At 44.7% G+C, this 21,366-nt stretch overlaps 1 protein-coding gene across 2 annotated transcripts; it reads right to left on the bottom strand.

The window, feature by feature from the left end:
• Positions 1 to 78: 78 nt before the first annotated feature.
• Positions 79 to 19,886, bottom strand: DNTTIP1 (deoxynucleotidyltransferase terminal interacting protein 1). 2 transcript variants are annotated; one of them, XM_069495733.1, is made up of 13 exons: positions 19,730 to 19,886; positions 19,097 to 19,167; positions 18,224 to 18,320; positions 12,887 to 12,985; positions 7,182 to 7,250; positions 6,851 to 6,907; positions 6,548 to 6,606; positions 5,261 to 5,306; positions 3,110 to 3,168; positions 2,949 to 3,009; positions 2,173 to 2,244; positions 541 to 596; positions 79 to 437 (listed from the first exon to the last, which is right to left on the bottom strand). In XM_069495733.1, the coding sequence occupies exons 1-13, from the start codon at positions 19,832 to 19,834 to the stop codon at positions 299 to 301; spliced, it is 990 nt and encodes a 329-aa protein (XP_069351834.1). In that variant the 5' UTR covers positions 19,835 to 19,886; the 3' UTR covers positions 79 to 298. The 2 variants fall into 2 exon arrangements, with proteins under 2 accessions (XP_069351834.1, XP_069351833.1); XM_069495732.1 differs by having other exon boundaries at positions 93 to 437; positions 5,261 to 5,309; positions 19,730 to 19,860.
• Between the last annotated feature and the right edge of the window lie 1,480 nt (positions 19,887 to 21,366).

The raw sequence follows: 21,366 nt of genomic DNA, 5'->3' as shown, positions 1-21,366 counted from the left end.
ATCCTACACCCACTTCTTCTACAGCCCTTGATGTTCTGTCAGCCCCCACAAGGCAGACGGCACAGCAGGCTCACCATCTGTGTTTATTACAAACTGTTTAATTGTTTCTTATCCCAATAACTTTACAAATATAGAACCACATGCCAGTCTGGAGGTGCTCTGCAGTGAGTCACTATAAACTAGCCCAGGCACAGCTTAATGCCGCTGAGATCCATCTAGGAGCAGTCCCAGCGCTGGCCTCAGCCATAGGGGGAAGGCCTTGGAGGCAGACTGCCAAATGCAGCCAGGGTCCCTGGCCTCAGGTCTGAGGAGGTGCTTCAACAGCACGATGCTCGTTCTCTGTCCGTAGTGTCTCCATGTACTTTCGCATTTTCTCAACCATCCAGGAGGGTAGGACAAAGGATTTCAGTTCCTCTAACTTCAGGTCCAGGCATCCTCTGGAACAGATATTGAGGAGGGGAAGTTGAAGCAAGTGAGGATGAGCCCAGAGGCTACTTTGAGGCAGAGGGAGGGTGGGGGTGGGAGAGCCACTGGTTTTACCTGTAGTCATCGCTGGCAGCAAGGTCCCGGATGTCTTCCTCAATGAGGAGGTAGGCCTGGGGCAGGAGCAAGGGAGAGTGGTCATTGCCTCTGACTCATTTCAGTCTAACTCAGTAACACTTTATTAAACATCTGCTTAATGTAAGGACTGCTACTAGCTGGAAGAGAGGGGGGTATAGTTTGTAATTTAGTAGGGGAGAGTAAGTAGGGAGGGACCAGGGCATGGTTTTTCAGACAATCTTTTACTCGAAGGGAAACTTTATGGGAGAGTAGGGACTGGTGAATACTTTATTTACCGCTTCCTCCTCTTTTAAAAAAGGACCCAAGGTGGCTTATGACAAAATGGCAAGAGCCAGCAAAAGATAACATGGAAACAGAAAATCAGGAAGAAGAAGCCATATTCTGGGGACTAAGATAACTTGGCTTTGAGCTTTGTGACAAAAGCAAAAACATGATAAAGTGCATTGCTGTCTAGTAAGTGGGCTGTACTGTCCTAGGGCTTGCAGAACTGCTTTGGCACAATGCCATGGTCTGCAGTGGGTAGGGCCCTCTTGAGAGCTTACCATATAGGAGATGTTCATCACGTTAGAAAGTCTTCTGTGGAGACTTTCTAGTATTAGGGTCAGGAATAATTGTGTATCTCAAGTAATTTTACTGTCTTCATCTTATGGGCACTGTGAACTACGTAACAGATCAGGTGTCCTTGAGAGGGGCCCAGACCTGAATTTGCAAATACCTATAGAAGTGCACAGGTCTCCCAGGTTACCAATGAAAAAAAACATAACTTTTTAAAGAACTAGTCTTATTAGTGGCTTAATTTTAGGTCCTGTCTTTCCTCTACCTCCATCTATTTCTTATTTATGTTATGTTGCATTTTATGTATCAGTGATAAGCTCCCTGAAATATTTTTTGAAACAGAGTGTGGGCATATATCGAGTAGTAAAATAAAAGGTAGCTTTCATTGCAGAAAGCAGATGGCACACCAGTTTGCAAGACCATTAGATTCTAATAGGAGCAGTACCAGCAGTGGGACTAAGTGAATCCTCAGGTGGGGATATTGCATATGATGGACAAAGTCCTCCACAATAGTTTTAGAACACATGCAAGAATGATTTTCCTGAGGTTGTTGCTTGTTGGGATCTGAGAACTCTTTTAAGTAGAGGTGAATCTGGAAGGAGTTGTCAGGTGTGGCAAACACATTTCATTGCACATGCTAACTACTATTGACGAGCGTGCTGCCTGGAGTAGTACTGTGTTGAGGAAAGATTCTACAGCTGCCTGGTGAAGAGTGTTGTAGTTGATGAGTGAAATCTATTAACAGGGACATGACGGAAAAGTAGTATTAATTGTGTCTTATACCTGCTATTCCCATGCACAGCTAGTATGATCCCAGTGTGTGGTGTTGGAGGGCTGGGGTGGAAGGGTGAGGGGGCAGAGGGAAATCTAGGGATAGGGAAGGGAATCCAGGGATTACAATCTGCTCTTTATTATGAAGGAATGGACCTTATTCATCACACAGTCCTCAGGCTTTGGGAGTCTCCCAGATTTGGAGGACAGCTGTCACCAACAGCCAGAATCCTGGTTCCCCGGCTGGGTGGGTCTTTGGCAGCGGCATGTGTGAACAATGCTTACCATCTTCCCCCCTGTTGCCCGCATGTGATGCTGCTCAGCCAGCCAGTGCTTGTCCTGGGGGTCAGCTGCATACTGTGAAGGATGAAGTTTACAGGGGGAGACATTAGCCTAGTGTGACGGGCTTTTCTTACCTGGCCCCAGAGCATACTCTTGGCCCCTCAGCAGTTCTTGCCAATAAGACCTTGTCCTAGCCTGGTGGATGTAGAGGGCTCACTGTTCTCTTCAGAGCAAGGTGAGCCAAGCCCCAGAGGCCAGGTTCCCAGTTCCCAGTTCCCAGAAACTTAGTATAACTCTACTCTCAAAACACAGCATCCCTGGTGGGACTGGTGACTATTATTTTATTTCTATTTATTTATTAAATATGTATTTTTTGAGATAGGGTTCCTTTGTCACCTAGGCTAGAGTGTAATGGCCTAATCATAGCTCACTGCAACCTCAAACTCCTGGGCTCAAGTGATCCTCCTGCCTCAGCCTCCCAAGTAGCTGGGACTACAGGGGTGCACCACCATGCCTGGCTAATTTTCTTATTTTTTTTGTAAAGATGGGGTCTTGCTATGTTGCCCAGGCAGGTCTCAAACTCCTGGCCTCAAGCGATCCTCCCACCTTGGCCTCCCAAAGTGCTGGCATTATAGTTGTAAGCCACCATGCCTGGCCACAAACAGATCTTAAATGACTCCCAGACTAGTGTTTGTTCCAAGCTTCTATGTGCCATGTCGTGTTCCCAATGTCATCAAGTCCCAATGCAATGGCCTGCCTACCTCCCAGCATTCACTTACCTTAAAGAGGTGTGGGTGCTTGATGTAGATTCTCCCTCTGGTGCCCCCCATCCCTAGGGCCCTGAAAAGTAAAAGAGAGTGGTAAGGATTCCAGAAGGTGCAGTCCCAGTAGTGGACCCCAGACCCATCCCCTCTGTCAGTGCCAAAGCTCTTAGACTTACTTATTGGCTCGAGATCCCAACACAAAGGTGGTCGATTCATTCAGGCGAGCCGGGTCCCACTATGCAAAAAGTAGAGAAGCTAGTGAGGGTGGGGTTTAATCTGGCGGGCAGGACAGAAACAACCCTCCCCCTGCTCTTTACTAACCATCACCTTTTTCCATTATTCAACAGTTTATTCAAGAAACTGAATACTTACAATATGCTAGGCCCGCGCTAGATGCTGGGGATACAGAGATGAATAACATACAGTCTCTGTTCTCCAGGAGGCACAGGTACAGACACACGTACAGATAATTACACCATCATGTGTAATTGACATGGGGCAATGACAGAGGAGTGCAAGGGTGTGAGGGGTGTTAAAGGGGAGGGTATAGCCAGGAAGACTTCCTTAAAGAGGCAATTCCCAAGTTAATTTTGAAAGGACGAATGTAAGTTAGACAGGGTAGAGGGGAGGAGGAAGGGCATTCCAGATAGAGGGCAGCATGAATGAGGGCAGGGGAGAGGTAGCTTGGCATACTGGAGAACTACAAGTAATTCTGTGTTACCAGTGGGGAGAGAGTGCAAATTAGGAAGTGGCAATTTTCCCCCTTAGGGGATATGGAGGGAGGGAGCAGGGAGGGAAGGACTTGGAAATGGCAATTGATGGGGCTGAGAAGAGAAGCATGGAGGAGCTGGAGGCCCCAGTAGTCTACATTCAGGGTCTGCATTTTATTTCTTCTGTAGGCAATGGAGAGTGGCTGAAGGCCTCTAAACAGGAAGGGAGAGTCAGACTGATTTTAAAGATAGCTCACTCTTCCAGCAATGTGGATAATGGATTTGAAGGGGCAAGACTGTAGGCAAGGAAAGCAGTTTAGAGGCTGTTATAAAAAGCAGTTTTGAAAGAAGACAAGGGCCTGAACTAGGGCAGCAGTAAGGATGAATAGGAGGGAATAGAAACTGTAATATATTTACGGGGAAAAATTGTCCAGGGCTTGACTAGATGTAGGGAGGTGAGGAAAAGAAAGAGGCCAAGATGATTAAGGTAAGGAATATAAAAGAAGGTTGCAAGGGAAGTCTGATTTCAATTTTGAATATGCTGAGTTTGAAATGCCTAGGGAACTTCCAGGCAGAGAGGTCTAGCATAGAGTAGGATATACAAGTTTAAAAGTAAAAGAAGCATGGGATGAACAAAAAGGTATGGGAGTTTTAGCTTGTGGCAGTATCTGAAACCTTAAGAGTAGATGATTTACATCATCCAAAGATAAAGTGGAGAAGTGGGCCAAGGAGAGAATTCTGGGAACACCTGTTTATATGGGTCCTTGCTGAGGAAGAACTCATGAGAGAGAAGAGATGTTTGGAGAACAGAAAGATTCAGGAGAATGCAGGATCGTCAGCTCCAAGGGAGTAGAAGTTTAGAAGAAAGGCATGATCACCAGTGTGAAAGCAGAGAGGGTCAGAAGACAAGAGGTGGACGATGTCTATTGGATACAACTTCAATGAGGACAGGGGTGCTTTTTATCTACCTTATTGGGGTTCCATAGATGATTTTATTTAAATAAAGGATCTGATTGCTAAAAAAGCTTGCGAACAACTGTTCTGGAGGTAACAAACGCTAATGGTTACGAGCACAGCCTTTGGTGTCAATAGACCTTGGGTTTGAGACTTGCCTCTATCACTTACTAGCTATGTGACTTTGGGCAAGTCTCAAGTGCTTTAAGTGTATAAAATAACTACATAAAATAATTTATGCCCACAGGGGATCTGGCAGGAAAGGAAGCTTCTCAACTATAGAACGGTAACAAAATCTATCGTATAAGTTTGTTATAAAGATTAAATGAGATAATCCATACAGAAGATTTAGGGCAGTGCCTGTTACATATTAAGTATTGAATAAGTATTAGTGACCACTACCACTAGTGGTCACTACCTCTCCTCTTACAGGGAGAGGCTTCAATAAAGGCTCAAGCTCTTTTTGTTTTGCCTCTAATTCCAATTCCTACATGGGATCTCCTCTGGAGGCCAACATAGCTGGAGATGGAAGGGGGAAGATGGCTCTGGAAGGGTATGCACACATCCTTTACCATCCCTAGACCCCTTCCTACATGGTGGGCCCCAGAGCCTTGGTTGAGTCTCCCTGGGACAGCAGTCACTGCCATGCTCGCATAATTATACCTTGGGGCCTTCCCGGCGAATTGGTTCACAGGATTTTGGCTTCCACCTGCTTGGATGGAAAGAAGAAAGGTGAATTCTCCAAGGTGAGGCCTAGGACTGGAAGAAAACTTGCTGGTGGTGGTAGGAGTTCCTCACGCATTCCCACCTTGCCCTAGGTGCCCTCCTTTGTGGTAACCAATTAGAGGAGGCAAAAAAGAAAAAAAGCACGGAATTAGAAGCCATTCTAGTGCTAGCTCTCATCTCACATTGCCATGTGGGCAGCTCTAGGAACCTTGAGTTGCAGTTTTCTCATCTGTCAAGAGATGACAGCAACTGCTCCACCTATCTTGTGTTTGTGAGGAACGAAATTGCTTCAGGTGGGAGAGAAATCTAAGGTCTGATGATTAATACTAGTCCATCTCCTAAGCCAGTGGTTTCAAACTATCACCACTACCCTTACCCAAACCAGTGTGCCTTTATCTGCTTTATAGATCAGGCTTTCATGTAAACAGTTTTGTTTGAAAAAAAGTTTCTGCCGCTTCAGAATTCTTGGAAAACGGAATGGGGGAGAAGGGATGAACAGAAGATCTTTTGGGCAGTGGAAGAACTCTGTATGATACTATAATGGTGGACACATGTCGTTATATATTTGTCCAAACTCATAGAATGTATGACACCAAGAGTGAACCCTAATGTAAAACTATGAACTCTGGGTGATAACGTGTCAAAAGTATGTTCATCAGTTGCAATAAATGTACCACTCTGGTGCCGGAGGTTGATAATGGGGGAGGCTGAGCATGTGTGGGGGCAGGGAGTATATGGGATATTTCTGTACATTCCTCCCAATTTTGCTGTGAACCTAACATATCTCTAAAAAAAAAACTTTGAAAACAACTATCCTGGAGGCAATGTTAACTGTTTGACCTTGGGCAGGTAGTTCTCTGAGTCTGTTCCTATTATGTTATATCTTCTTATATTAATTATATCTTCTTTAGATGGTGGCTGTAAGGATTAGACAGTAAAGTATGTAAGATATTTAGACCAGTTATATGCATTCAATATACACTAACAATGACGAACTCTGGTGTTTAATAAACCTGGGCCGAACTGTTCTGGGGCAAAACAGGACACAAAATTTCCTCCTCACTGCCCTTCTTCCTCATCCTTCAAGCCAAGGTAACCGTCCTCCGGGGCCTTAAGCAGGTGAGTCTGATTTCACCAGGCACAGAACTCTGGCCTCTTTTCCTCCAGGGCCACTCTCTCCCTCTGCTCCCTTCGGCTCTTACCACACTGCTGGCCCCTACTCACACCATGCCGGCGCCTGCCCGGTCGTTTGACAGGATGTGTCCAGGAGGCCGTCCTTTCCTCTGCCACAAAGAACAGCTGTCAGAGGTTTGACTCTGTGGTTATTCCCCACCCCCGCTAGCAGGTCCAGGGTCACTGGTGGAGATGGTTTTCCAAAGAGATCAAATGATGTTTGAGAGTTACGGGGAGAATGACTGCCTCTCATGCCTAGGAAGGCCCAAGGGTGCGTTTAGGAAACGCAGTCTTTTGTTTCTGGAGCTGAAAAGGCTCTTCCCAGCCAGAAGATGAAATGAGGAAATGGTTTACCTTTTTAGGAACGGGGCTTCCTCGATGGGCACATTCCTCTTCTGCCTGCCGACCACGCTGGATGAAAAGGGAAGGGAGTCGGTGGAAGGTCAGTGCCTGGGAGCTGCAAGCCCTCTGGGACTGCAGAAGATACAGCCCCTGGACTACAGCCCTCCGGCTTCACCCTGACCAAGGCTTCAGAAGCTCATTCCGTAGGACGTAGGATGTCATTTTGACCTGGTCCTACAAATGGGTGGTATGTAAACCTCCCTGGGCCCACATATTATATTTCACCTGCCTCCCAACCTGATTGGTCTCCCCCTCCAATACCACAGGACACAGTAACTCTGACCTTTATCCCTGGAAGCTCATGGGTCAATCTGGGTATTACTTTTTCTCCATCTGAAAACAGTAGCTTAGCCTGAAGGAAAAGACCAAGTTGTTAACAGTCACTATTTTGGTGGGTAAGCATACCCTGCCTCCGTTTTTACAGACATGACTCCAAATTGGGTTACAACTTTTCCATACTTAATACAAAGACATAAATACATATATGTATATTTATATGCATATAATAGATATCTAGTATTTAAAAAACTTGAGTAGCACTCTGGGAGGCCGAGGCGGGTGGATCGCTCAAGGTCAGGAGTTCGAGACCAGCCTGAGCAATGAGCGAGACCTCGTCTCTACTAAAAATAGAAAGAAATTATCTGGCCAACTAAAATATATATAGAAAAAAAAAATTAGCCGGGCATGGTGGCGCATGCCTGTAGTCCCAGCTACTCGGGAGGCTGAGGCAGTAGGATTGCTTAAGCCCAGGCGTTTGAGGTTGCTGTGAGCTAGGCTGACGCCACGGCACTCACTCTAGCCTGGGCAACAAAGCGACACTCTGTCTCAAAAAAAAAAAAAAAAAAAAAAAGAAAAAAATTATATGGACAACTAAAAATATATATATAGAAAAATTAGCCGGGCATAGTGGTGCATGCCTGTAGTCCCAGCTACTCGGGAGGCTGAGGCAGGAGGATCGCTTGAGCCCAGGAGTTTGAGGTTGCTGTGAGCTAGGCTGACGCCACGGCACTCACTCTAGCCTGGGCAACAAAGTGAGACTCAGTCTCAAAAAAAAAAAAAAAACTTGAGTAATTAATGATCATAAGAAAATGTACATAAGCGAAATAAAAAATCAAATCTGAAATTCATTACCCACAGAAAACTACAGTTAATGTTTTGATGTAAATTATTCCTCACTTTGTCCATGCAAATATATACTACATATTTTTTCTAATTAATTACATTAGTGTAATACATATTCCTCAGTAAACTGCTGTTTTTCCTTTAATAAATACTGAGTACCCAGGACATAAGTGCTGGGGACACAGCAGTAACCAGGGTAAGCTCTGTGGAGCTTATATTCTGTGGGCGATCTGGATGATAAGCAAAGACACAAACATATAAACAAGGTAGTTGTGGATCATGATGGCTGCTGTGAAGGAAAAACCCAGGTGGATGTGACAGAGGATCACCAGAGGAAAGGTCCTATACCAGGGTGGTCGGGAAGGCCTTGCTGAGAGGATGGACTCCGAGCTGAGATGTGAAGGAGGCTGTAAGAACAGCCAAGTGGAAGTGTGTTTCAGCAGCAGGGAGGAGTGCAAAAGTCCTAAAGGAGGAAGATTTGGCTCATTTGAGGAAGAAAAAGACGGCCTGGCAAGTAATGGGCAGAGGGGAGAGTGGTAAGAGGTCAGCAGGGGCCTGCAGGTGAGGTGAAGGGTTAGGAATCTGACAGTGCTGAGCACTCCCCCTTCTGGAAACACTCTTCCTACCAGCTCCTGTGGCCACACTTCCCTGTGTTCCTCCTCCTCTGGCCACTCTTTCTCAAACTTTGCTGACTTTTCCTCCAGTGTCTGGTTCTTTTCACTCTATCCTTTCATTATCTATTCTATCTGCCCTTGTCTATGATCACAACTTCAATTAACATCGATAAACTGATGACTCCATAACTGTTTAAATCTTTAGCGGTAGCTGAAAGGCTATGCTTTGAGAAAGGTTAACCTTTGAGCTCCAGATATATATACAAATAGTTTGCCCCATGTCTGTGCTCGGATGGTTCAAATTTGCCAAAATTGGACTCATGGTCTTCTCCTCCAAATTTTGTCCAATTTCAGCAAAGAGTGCACAAGTCTCAACGTGTAACCATGCACACATTCATGTGGTAATTTAATTAATACCTATCTGCTTAACTAGGACGTAAGTTCTGTAGAACAGGAAGCTGTTCATGTGTCATTTGTTTGTTCATTAATTCATTTACTCATTCAACAAATACGATATACATATTAAGAGCTATAATCCAGGGCTGGGAATACAGTGGTAAATAAAATCAGGCCTCTATTCTCATAAAGCTCGAGATTTTAGCAGAGGTAGAGGTGGGACTGGGAGGGAGGCAAAAAATAAACAAATGAACATAATAATTTCAGATAGAAATAAATGGAAATATACAAGTGAAGCGATGGTTAACTGGAGGTGGGGAAGGCTATGAAGTGGACAGGCTACTTTACTTTAGATGGAGTGCTCAGGGACAGCCTCTCTGACAGGGTGATATTTAAACTAAGACCTGAAGAAAAGAAGGAGCCAGCTATGCAAAGAGTTAAGGGTACAGCATGCCAGGCAGTAAGAACAGCAAGTGAAAAGGGCCTAAGCTTGGTGGGCTGGAGGAGCAGACATGGGTCTAGAAAGACTAGAGTATGGCCAATAAGGGGGAGGTTGGATGAAATAAAGTTAAAGAAATAGGCAGGAGATGGTCCAAGTAGGGTTCTGTTGGTCATGGTCAGACGTTATAAATTTTTTTTTTTTTGAGACAGGGTCTCGCTCTGTTGCCCAGGCTGGAGTGCAGTGGCACTACCACAGCTCACCATAGCCTTGAACTCTTGGGCTCAAGTGATCTTCCTGCCTCAGCCTCCCAAGTAGCTAGGACCACAGGCACGTGCCATCACACCCAGCTATTTTTTAAAAAATTTTTTATAGAGACAGGGTCTTGCTATGTTGCTCAGGCTGGTCTTTAACTCCTGGCCTCAAGTGATCCTCCTGCCTCAGCCTCCCAAAGTGCTGGAATTACAAGCATGCACCACCCTACCTGGCCAAGGTGTTAGAATATTATTCTGCCTGCAATGGGAAGTCACTGAAGGGTTTTAAAAAGGGGAGACGTGATCTGATTCAATTTTATAAAGATCAGTCTAGTTGCTGTGAGAAAAACAGATTGGAAGTAAGAGTGGCTGTAGTTCAGGGCTGAGATATAAATTTGTCAATTATCAGCAGTTACTTTGGCTTCAAAGTCACAGGACTAGAAGAAATCACCTTGGAAGAGAGTGGGCCACAGAAGAGAAGGGGTCTGAGGACTAAACTGGAGAATGCACCAACAGGTAGAGGTCAGGGAGAGAAGATGAGCTAGCTGAGGAAGCTGGGAAGGAGTAGCCAATGAGGCTGGAGCCAGGAGAGGAGTGTTCCAGGAAACATGAAATGATCCACTGTGACAAATGCCACAGAAAAGCTGAGTAAGCTGAGGACAGTTAGGGTCCACAGGGTTTGACAACATGGAGGTTACTGGTGACTCAGAGAAGAGGGGTTCCAGTGAAGTAATGGGCACTGAAGCCAAAACAAAGTGAGTAGAATGAATGGGAGGTGAGAAACTGAGCCAGTGATTATTGGCAACCTTTCCTGACGTCTGGCTGTAAAAGGGAACAGAGAAATAGTGTGGCAGCAGAAGGGGATTGTGGGGTCAAGGGGGGCCTGCTTTTGCTCACCACTGTATTCCCAGCATCCCAGTGAATGAGCACGTATGTATAAAAAAAAAAAATTACAGGGAAAAGACTGGAAGGAAGCACAACAAATGTTAATGGAATTTATTGCCAGAGAGTAAGATTATGAAAACTTTCAATTTTCTTCCTTTATATTTTTTCCTCCTCCTTCTTGTTTTTTTTTTTTTGAGACAGAGTCTCACTCTGTTGCCCAGGCTAGAGTGCAGTGGTGTTATCATAGATCACTGCAACCTCAAACTCCTGGGCTCAAGTGATAGTTCTGCCTCAGCCTCCTGAGTAGCTGGGATTACAGGCACGTGTCACCATGACTGGCTAATTTTTTAATTTTTTGTAGAAGGGGGGGTTTCTGTATGCTGCTCAGGTTGGTCTCAAACTCCTAGCCTCAAGCAATTCTCTTGCCTTGGCCTGCCAGAGTGCTGAAATTACGGGCATGAGCCACCATGCCTGGCTATAATTTGTATTTTCTCGTTAAAAAAAAATATATATATATATTTTCTAATTTTAATGTAACACTAGCAACATGTAACTTTTATTGAATCTTTGTCACTGATCTAAATGCTTTAAGAGCAACTTATAAGATTATTATTAGCAAACTTCTGCGTTTTATTATTAACACATATAACAACTAATTATAATATACTATAGTCCTAGAATAAATTAATGAATTGGCCTCGTAAGAATTTGGTTAGCTTAAATTTAATAGTGTATAGGAACCAGATCAACTTTCACTGCACTGACCGGAAGGAGTTCTGCTCTTTCAAAGCTGAGGTCCAGGCCCCGATCTTGCTCCTTTCTGCGGCTGTGCCTGAGTAGCTACCCAGCCAGCCTCCCAGAAGACATTTCACCCTCATTTCACTATAATTACCCTCATAGGACTCAACTCAAACTTGTCCTTGTGGCTCTGATTTGAAGAAATTTCCATCTTTGACAGCTGATGGTTTCACAGTTAAACACAGAATCTGGGTGATGCCAAGACTCCTATTAATAACAACAGCTGACACATGTAAACAGATTCTCCACTATCTTTGGAACACAGTCATTTCCAGACCTGATGTCATGCCTCCTGACCACACCTGAGAGGCAGGGAGGTGGCAAGTGTGCTAGTCCTCATAATACCAAAAGAGGCCATGACTACTTAAGGTGATCCACCAAGCACTTGCAGAGGTGAGACAGATCTTAGATATTCTAATTATTTCGTGTCCTAAGCCACAATTTCTTTTTCTTTTTTTGGTTTGCTTTTTCCATTTGTTTTTTTTTTTTTTTGAGACAGAGTCTCACTTTGTTGCCCAGGCTAGAGTGAGTGCCGTGGCGTCAGCCTAGCTCACAGCAACCTCAAACTCCTGGGCTCAAGCGATCCTCCTGCCTCAGCCTCCCGAGTAGCTGGGACTACAGGCATGCGCCACTATGCCCGGCTAATTTTTCTATATATATTTTTAGTTGTCCATATAATTTCTTTCTATTTTTAGTAGAGACGGGGTCTCCCTCTTGCTCAGGCTGGTCTCGAACTCCTGACCTTGAGCGATCCACCCGCCTCGGCCTCCCAGAGTGCTAGGATTACAGGCGTGAGCCACCGCGCCCGGCCTGGTTTGCTTTTTCAATTTTTATTTTTTCCAGGTCTATTGAGGTATAATTGACAAATATAAATTGTACATATTCAAGGGATACAATGTGACGAATTGATATAAATGTACACACATTGTGAAATGATCACAATTAAATTAATCAACACATCCATGGCTATACAGTTATCATTTTGTGTGTGTGCATTATGTGTGGATACTTAAGATCTACTCTCTTAGCAAATTTCAAGTAAACAATGGAGCATCATTAACTATAGTTACCATGCTGTCCATTACATCCCCAGAACTTGTTCATCTTATAGCTGAAAGTTTATGCCCTTTGACCAACATCTCCCACCCTTCCCACCCTCCAGCCACTATTCTCTGCTTCTATGAGTTTACCAAGCCACAATTTCTTCATCTGTAAAATAGGGATTAAAACATACTTTCTGTACAGGGTTTCTTCTGAGACATAAATGAAATAATGCATCTACCACTGTAACTGGTATATATTAATAGTAGCTACTCCCCCTCCCTTCTCTGTCAGCATAGCTCCAAACCCTATCTAGATAGAAGTGCACTGGTATTTTGGGGTACTCCCCAAAATATCACTGATGATAGGATCACATTTCCTAGCACAGGCCCAAGAGCTAAATCTTTTGCCTACATCTCTTGTCCCCTTTTGGTCTCACCTGCTCCAGGCAGCTCCTACAGGCCTCCTGGATCAGCTGCTCTGCGTCCACCTCTTCCCCGACATTGTCTCGCACGTTCAGTGCTGCCTTCTGGAAGAACTAGGGGAGCACAAAAAAAGTACAAGTTAAGAAGTCCTGCTAATTTGTGTCAACCTGAAGGAAACCGAATATAAAGCAGAAGCTTTTATCCTACCCTCATACTAAAGGGAAGTGAAAAGTGGTTATGAGCATGGCTTTGGAATCAGATTTAGATTCATATTCCAGGCTCTACCTCCTCCCTTTACTCTCTTTCTTTTTCTTTGTTTTTTTTTTTTTTTTTTTTTTTGAGACAGAGTCTCACTCTGTTGCCCAGGCTAGAGTGAGTGCCGTGGCATCAGCCTAGCTTACAGCAACCTCAAACTCCTGAGCTCAAGGGATCCTCCTATCTCAGCCTCCCAGGTAGTTGGGACTACAGGCACGCACAACAGTGCCCAGCTAATTTTTTCTATATATATTTTTAGTTGTTTGGCTAATTTCTTTCTATTTTTAGTAGAGACAGGGTCTTGCTCTTGCTCAGGCTGGTCTCGAACTCCGAGCTCAAACGATCCGCCCACTTTGGCCTCCCGGAGTGCTAGGATTACAGGCGTGAGCCACCGCGCCCGGCCGCTTTCTTAAGGATGTACTCATGGAGGTGTCCAAAGGATTAATATGCAAACAGTACAAAATCAAAGAATAACCTAAATGTCTAAGTATAGCTTACATAAATTATGGCATATTCATACCATGAAATACTATGAAAATATTAAAAATCACAGTAAGGATGATATAGGAGAATATAGTTTTGACATGAAAGGCATTCACGATATACTACCATGTGAAGGAAGCAGGTTATAAAATAATTTGGTATAGTGTGAGCCTGTTTATATAAAACACCGAAAAGTGAACACACACAGACAAAAGAACTGTAAGGATATATATTTTCTTAAGTTTTGTATATTTCTTGTTATTTATTTATTTTTCATACTCTTTAGATATTAGAGAGAGGATACATATCAAAGTAACAGTAGTGATATTACAGATGATTGTTTTCTTCTCTTGGCTCATCTATATCCTCCCAATTTTTGTAATGTACATTTATTACTTCTGTACAAGAAGAAAAGAATGCCTGTGGCTGAAGTGCATAGGCCAGGGCAGGCCAGAAAAGATCAGCAGAAAATCCCAACTGAATTCCGACTGCCCAGTCTGAAAGAAACATCTGTGGGATGGGGGGCAGTGAGACCTGACAAGAGCCCCAGGATACCAGTAGCCCCAGCTGGCTGGGGAAAGGTAAGGCAGAAGTTTCCTTTGCTGAGTAAGAGGGAGAGGTTGAGCCTGAACACACCAGGGGACAAGTTGATGAAGCCCCAAACACACCTGGGAGGCACCTGGGAACACATTCATTAAAAACGTCCAAGTTATGTCTAGAAAAAAGTGTCAGTTCTCTCGGGGGTGTAGGGAAATTCTGGAACCTGTAACCAATGTTGCTACTGTGGGAGACAACTATGGGGATGTACTGCCATTTTATATTTAACAAGATCAAATGCCTCTGTTGTTAACATCAAACCAAGGATAAAAGTGTGAAATGTTTGGATTAGAAACCTCAAGAGTTTAGGAGGAATTCTTCAGGACAAATTAAATGATTGGATGAGTTTGGATTTAAAATAAAAAACTAAAAAGTGGACATTAATACTGGTGTTTGATACTATTGGTTAAGTGAAAACCAGTTAAAATAATTTGGATATTTTACTACCAGCCTGTGAGGTGGGCAGCGTCGTAAGGGATATATGGGGATGAGTGTAAGCTATCTCTGGATCTGAGAATGAAATCAGATCACGAATGAGACCTTCTCAAACACTGTTGGTAGAAATGCAAAATGACACAAACTTTTCAGAGAGGAAAATGTTTTCTCTTTACCTACCAATTCTATTTCTAGAAATTTATCCCCTAGAAATACTCTCACAAATGAACGAAGATGTACATTCAGAGGGTTCATTGTAGTATTGTTTATAATAGAGAAAAACTGGAAATAATATGAATGTTCCAATTAAGTTATGGTGCATCCATAAAATAGAACCCTCTCCAATACAACTATTACAATCTAATCAGGGTGAGGTATTAAGCACTGACCTAGAAACATGACCAAAAATTAAATGAAATAAATCAAGCTGCAGAACAGTGTGTGGAAAATGATACGTAAAAAAAAAAAAAAAATGTATGTGCACGCGCGCGCGCGCGCACACACACACACAAAGCTGGGAGACTACACAGCCACTGTTAACAGTTTGGTATCTCTGAGAGGGAATTTTAGTGATTTTTGGCTTTTATTTTTAAAAATACCTGTATTTTCCCCCCAGTATTCCCTTATATAGAAACATTGAAAGAATTATTCAATAAACATCTAATACCCATTGCCTAGAGTCTATTATTATTCTAAAATAAATTAAAGAAAATGGGTAGCTGAGATTTGGGAACATTGTCAAAGTGATCAGATGAGGTCACTCAAGAGTATGAACTTGGCCGGATGTGGTGGCTCACGCCTGTAATCCTAGCTCTCTGGGAGGCTAAGGCGGGTAGATCGTTTGAGCTCAGGAGTTTGAGACCAGCCTGAGCAAGAGCGAGACCCTGTCTCCACTAAAAAAAAAAAAAAAATAGAAAGAAATTAGCTGGACAACTTAAAAAAAAAAAAAAATATATATATATATATATATATACATATATATAAAAAAATATAAAATTAGCCAGACATGGTGGCGCATGCCTGTAGTCCCAGCTACTTGGGAGGCTGAGGCAGGAGGATCCCTTGAGCCCAGGAGTTTGAGGTTGCTTTGAGCTAGGCTGACGCCACAGCACTCTAGCCCGGGCAATAGAGTGAGACTCTGTCTCAAAAAAAAAAAAAAAGTAAAAAAAAAAAAAAAGAGTGTGAACTTTTCTGAAGCCGTGATACAATCAAGTCATTTGTATCTTGTTGGAAGACAGGTGTGATAAGAAGGTATCTTCATAGACTATATGAGAGGGGACCCCAGAGCTACAGATTGTGTTTCTCTAGCATTTGTCCAAGAGAGAAATTTCCTTAATCATGGTATCCATGATTGGGAAGCAACAAGGAAAGGGCTTTGGAGGCAGACAATCCTGGGCTACCCTTTTTCTAGTGGCTTTTCATCTTTATTTCTGCATATGTGAAGGTGTGGAGGTGTGAGAAATCATAGTACATTCTCAGATGTGCAAAAATTAGAGATAGTAAAAACCAGGGTAACAGCAAAATATGGCTGAGTCTTATCACAGTGGGCCATACATGCCATGTTAAGGAATTGGGATTTTACCCAGAAGACAATGGAAATTCACTAAGGGATGGCCAGATGCGGTGGCTCACACCTGTAATCCTAGCACTCTGGGAGGTTGAGGTGGGAGGATTCCTTGAGCTCAGGAGTTCGAGACCAGCCTGAGCAAGAGTGAGACCCTGTCTGTACTAAGAATAGAAAAATTAGCCAGGCATCATGGCGTGTGCCTGTAGTCCCAGCTACTCGGGAGGCTGAGGCAGGAGGATCTCTTGAGCCCAGGAGTTTGAGGTTGCAGTGAGCTATGATGATGCCACTGCACTCTACCCAGGGTGACAGAGTGAGACCCTGTCTCAATTAAAGAAAAAAAAAAAAAAAAAAAGAGAAACTGAACCCTCCTCCTCACTCTTCCCACTTCATATTAAAAATTAAAAAAAAAAAAAAGGAAAGTCACTAAGGGATTTAATTTAGTTTTCTTCATGTAGCTTTGCCAGGGAACTTAAGGATTTTAAATAGGGGAGAGACACCTTGGATTTATTTACATTTTAGAGGTCACTCTGGCAGCTGTATCGAGGATGGACTGAAAGAGGGAAAGAACAGAGGCAGTTAGGGATTACAGTAGGAGCCTGGCTGAAAAATAATGAAGGCCTGAACCAAGGCAGAGGCAAGAAAGAAGGGGATGTTTAACAGATTGTGAAGTGGAATGTACAGGACACCACTGTATATGGAATATGGAGAAGGCAGAGTCCCTGGTTTCTGGTTTCTACATGAACGGTTGAAAACCGAGCTCTTGATTGCCCCTTCTTGTTCCTGTCTTCCTTGTGTCAAGTCAAAGGCGACTTCATTTTAGTTGCCCAGGGCAAATAACTTGGTAGTCATTTACTTCTTTGTCTTTTACCCTGCACATTGGAATCATCAGTAAGTCCTGCTGCTACTTTTAAAATAAACACATGTTCTAACTCTTTCCCAATATCTTTACTGCAAACACCCGGGCCACTATCATCTCTGGCTGGCACTATTTCAGGAAGCCTCCTAACTGGTCCTCTTGTTTCAGCTCTTGTCTTTCATAGTCCCTTCTCTACACAACAGTCAGAGCAATCCTTTAAAATGTTCCGATCACATGCTCTGCTCAAAACTTCAAGAGCCTTTATTTCACTCACAGTAAAATCCGAAGTCCTTACCATGGCTTCAAAGGTTCTGCATGAGCTGGGCCCCTGTTACGTCTTTGACCACCTCTTCCATTCTCTCCAGGCTCTTTCTGTTCTAGCCACACTGGACAATTTCTTGCTTTGAATGTGCCAAGCATACTCCTGCCTCAGAGCCTCTGCCTTTTTCCCTGCGTTTGGACTACTTTCCCCCCACATTATCTGCATGGCTTGCTCTGCCCTCACTTTAGTTGAGTATCCACTGAAACATACTCTTATCAGAAGGCTTTCCTAGCCACAATATATAAAATAGCAACTCTACTCCCTACTGGTCACTCTCTACTCCTTCTCTTCTCTTATTCTCTAACATAGTATATATTTGTTTAAAGAGAGAATCTGTTTTGTTCAATGCTATAAACCCAGCACTTACAGTAATGCCTGGCAGTATGGTAGTCACTCAAGAAATACGTCTTGAATAAATACGACAGGAGAAGGTTTAGGAGGAAAAATAGAGATCAGTTCTGAATATGCTGAGTTTGAAACATGCATGGGACATTTAGGTAGAGCTATGGAGAAGTTTACTTAAGGCTCAAAAGAGTTTTTAAATAATAAGGTGATACTATTAAACAAGCAATAAAAACACCCGTTATGTTCCAAACATATTACATTTAAGTCACTTCATCCTCACAATAGCTCAGCAAAAAAGGTATTCAAATTACCCCCAAAGAGGAGAAAAAGTTCTTGGGGGATTCAGAATTGGAAAACTTTAGATATCCGTGAGAGCGAGAGTGAGAGTGAGACATAGATAGATAGCTATTGGTGATGCAGGGAGGAGGGAAGCACACTGGGATGCCCATGAGTCTTTTTTCCTGTTAGTTTCTATCCTGTGTCCCTCTCACCTTCATGTACTTGTTGAAGACAGTCTGGATCTCCTCATTGATGCTAGGCTGCAGGACAGCTCGGAGAAGATCCATGGAGATAGCAGGATCTGTGAAACTGCATTTAGGAGGGAAACACAGTCAGGGGGCATGTCCCCAAAATATTCTTTCCCAGTATGCCCAGACAATTATTGACATAGAATCCTTTAACAACAATACTAGATAGCTTTTACTGGAAACTAACTACAAGCTCAGAGTTTGTGCAAATCATACTGATGCATGCCTTTATTGTATCCTCATCATAACTCTATGAAGTGGGTATAATATTCAAAGTGTTTTATGAAATATAATGTTTATACAGAAAAGTCTATATACTTGAACAAATAATCATAATTATAGTGAATATCCCTTTGATCACTAACCAGGTCAAAAAATATAAAAGCATCCCAAAGGCCCATCTTGTGGTCTCTCCCTTCCCTGAGATGGATACTACTATTAGCCCCACTTTACAGTTCAGAATAGAGGCACAGAGAGGTTAAGTGGCTTTTCCAAGGTCACCAGTTAATAAATGTCAGAGTCTGCATTAGAACACAGTTGTCAGACTCCAGAGCCTGTGCTCTTAACTTCCAGGCTAACTGACCTCTTTAGAGCCCTCAACCACAGAGCCAGTGAATGTCAGGGATCTTAGTCCACAACCCATCTCCATCTTCCCTCCCTATTTTGTACATGAGCTCAGAGGGGGAAGTGACTTGCTCAAGGGCACACGTAAGAGTTACAGAAGCTGAGCCTCGTCACTCCTGTGCTCTGTCTAGGCTGTAGATCTCCTCAGCCTTGTGCAGTGGGGATCCCAAAGCCAGTGCCTAGGATGTAAGTCCCACCCAGAGCCAGCCTTACCTTGTCGTCATCTGTGAGCGGCGTCCCCTTCGCTGCACCTGCCGGTGCTTTATCATTATGTTCCAAGGGTTCTGTGGGGACCAAGGGAGTAAATATCACTGAGGCCTGTGACACTGGGGTGGGCTGGAGATGGAGGATGGCTATGAAGTTAAACCCAGGCATCCCTGCTTCTCAGATCTTTTCACCACCTCTCCCACCTCGAGGTAGCGGTCGGAAGGCCCTGCCAGGGATGAAGAACTGAGGAATTTTCCTGCCTCAAAAGTCCCAACCCCACCTTTTCTGGAACGGCAGGAGTAAGGGAATCAGTGTCTACTGAGGGTCTATTCAGTGGCAGGTGATGTGCTGGGCGCTTTAGCCGGCTTTATCATCCCATCCCCACAACAACTTGATGAGGCTGGTACTAATTATCTCCACTTTACAGAAGAGGAACCCAGAGCTCAGGTGGTTGACAGAACTGGCCCACGTCACCTAGCTAGGTGAACGGCACCAGAATTTGAAGCCAGGTCGTCGGAAGGCAAAAACGCCAACCCCCTGGGCAGTACTAGCCTCCGCGTTCTTTCGCCCGCGGGCCAGGGTCCCGGGAGCCCGAGGCCCTGCCGGCCCGAGCCCAGGCCCCACCGAAGGCGCCCTCACCGTGAGAACCAGCTGCCCCGCTGCGCCCGCATCCCCCAACTCGAGGCCGCCTCGCTCGGTCCCGACGGGTCCCCGCGGCTGCTCGGCGTCGCCAGTGGCCCCCATGACGCCCCGGGCTCCCACAACTTCAGCCCGACTTTGCCACCGGCCGGAAAGTGACGCCGTGACGTCATTGAAGCGCGCCGCCTGCCGGTCCGGAAGCGCGACGCAGGGAGCTGCGGAGTTACCATGGGAACCGAACCGCCGCCTCCAGCCGGGTCCGCCCTGTGTGGAGGTGGTCGGATCCTCCCGCAAGGGCTGTGCCTCAGTGTGGTGTGGGTGTTCAGTGGCTTTTCAGTCAAGGGCCGTTCCCGGCTGGCCCAAGGCCGGTGCGTTAGTGTGGGGTAGGAGCAGGGGAGCAGGTTTCTCCAGGCTGGGGTTGGGGGGCAGAGGGGAGCGTTTTGTACAGCAACACCAGTAGTTCAGTCTTTGAAAACTCTAGATTTTAATATGCCTGGCACTCAGCTCCCGGAATTGGAGCGGGCCTAATGCCGGGATTGGGAAACCCAACAAGGCGGGGGGGGGGGGGTCTGGTTCGTGCCATCCCAAACACTCATCCTCCAGGTGTCTCCGGGGTTTGATCCCAGGGGCTGCCTCTTGTGTCTGGAGGCATCAGAATGATGTGCAGCCCCTGCACCCCCCAGCTCCTCCCAGACTCACCCGTCTGAGGAGAGAGGCTCAGCTCCTTGGGGCTGGGAAAGTCCACCAGCAAAGACCCAGCCTTCATTCTGATGCCTTCAGACAACTGTGGATTTCCCCAGAGGTCCCCTTAGCTCTGTCTCGGAGGTGAGACATCCCTGAATAGAACTGGATCCATTTGTGGGTGGTAGAGAACGTTACTCTTACCAGGTCACAATATGAAGTGGTAGAAAGTGCATGAGTCTTGCAGTTAGAAAGATCTGGGTTCAAATCTGGTATGGTATGGTAGGGTGGTTAAGACCATTGGCTGTGGAGACGGACTGCTTGCCGTTGTTCAACCACTTACTAGCTGTGTAACACACGTTTCATAAACTTTCTGTGCCTCAGTTTCCGCAATTGTAAAATGGTGATAATAGCATATAGCTTTTGGGGTTGCAGTGAGGATTAAGTGAGTTAATTCATGTAAAGTGCTTAAAATGGTGGCACCAGTAAATTCTTAAACATTACTATCGGCCGGGCGCGGTGGCTCACGCCTGTAATCCTAGCACTCTGGGAGGCCGAGGCGGGTGAATCGCTTGAGGTCAGGAGTTCGAGACCAGCCTGAGCAAGAGCGAGACCTCGTCTCTACTAAAAATAGAAAGAAATGATCTGGCCAACTAAAAATATATATAGAAAAAATTAGCTGGTCATGGTGGTGCATGCCCATAGTCCCAGCTACTCGGGAGGCTGAGGCAGGAGGATTGCTTGAGCCCAGGAGTTTGAGGTTGCTGTGAGCTAGGCTGACGCCACGGCACTCACTCTAGCCCGGGCAACAGAGTGAGACTCTGTCTCAAAAAAAAGCAAAAAAAAAAACAAACAAAAAAAACCATTACTATCTGTCCTTACTATTATGAAATTCCAGTGGCCACCACTTATGACATTTTTTTTTAGCCCCTCTGAATCAGTTTTCTTACCTCTGC

This window comes from Eulemur rufifrons, chromosome 20 (genome assembly GCF_041146395.1).
Source record: "Eulemur rufifrons isolate Redbay chromosome 20, OSU_ERuf_1, whole genome shotgun sequence".
NCBI classification, from domain to species: Eukaryota; Metazoa; Chordata; class Mammalia; order Primates; family Lemuridae; genus Eulemur; species Eulemur rufifrons.
This window is presented reverse-complemented; position numbering and strand designations above follow the sequence as displayed.

Excerpts from the sequence above, each read along its gene's own strand:
- DNTTIP1 (XM_069495732.1), bottom strand. The coding sequence starts at position 19,834 with ATGGGGGCCACTGGCGACGCCGAGCAGCCGCGGGGACCCGTCGGGACC. Across the intron at positions 18,321-19,096 it reads CGCTCACAGATGACGACAAG|TTTCACAGATCCTGCTATCT; the intron begins GTAAGGCTGGCT and ends TCCTAAATGCAG. Across the intron at positions 6,908-7,181 it reads ATGAGCTTCCAGGGATAAAG|CGTGGTCGGCAGGCAGAAGA; the intron begins GTCAGAGTTACT and ends CTTTTCATCCAG.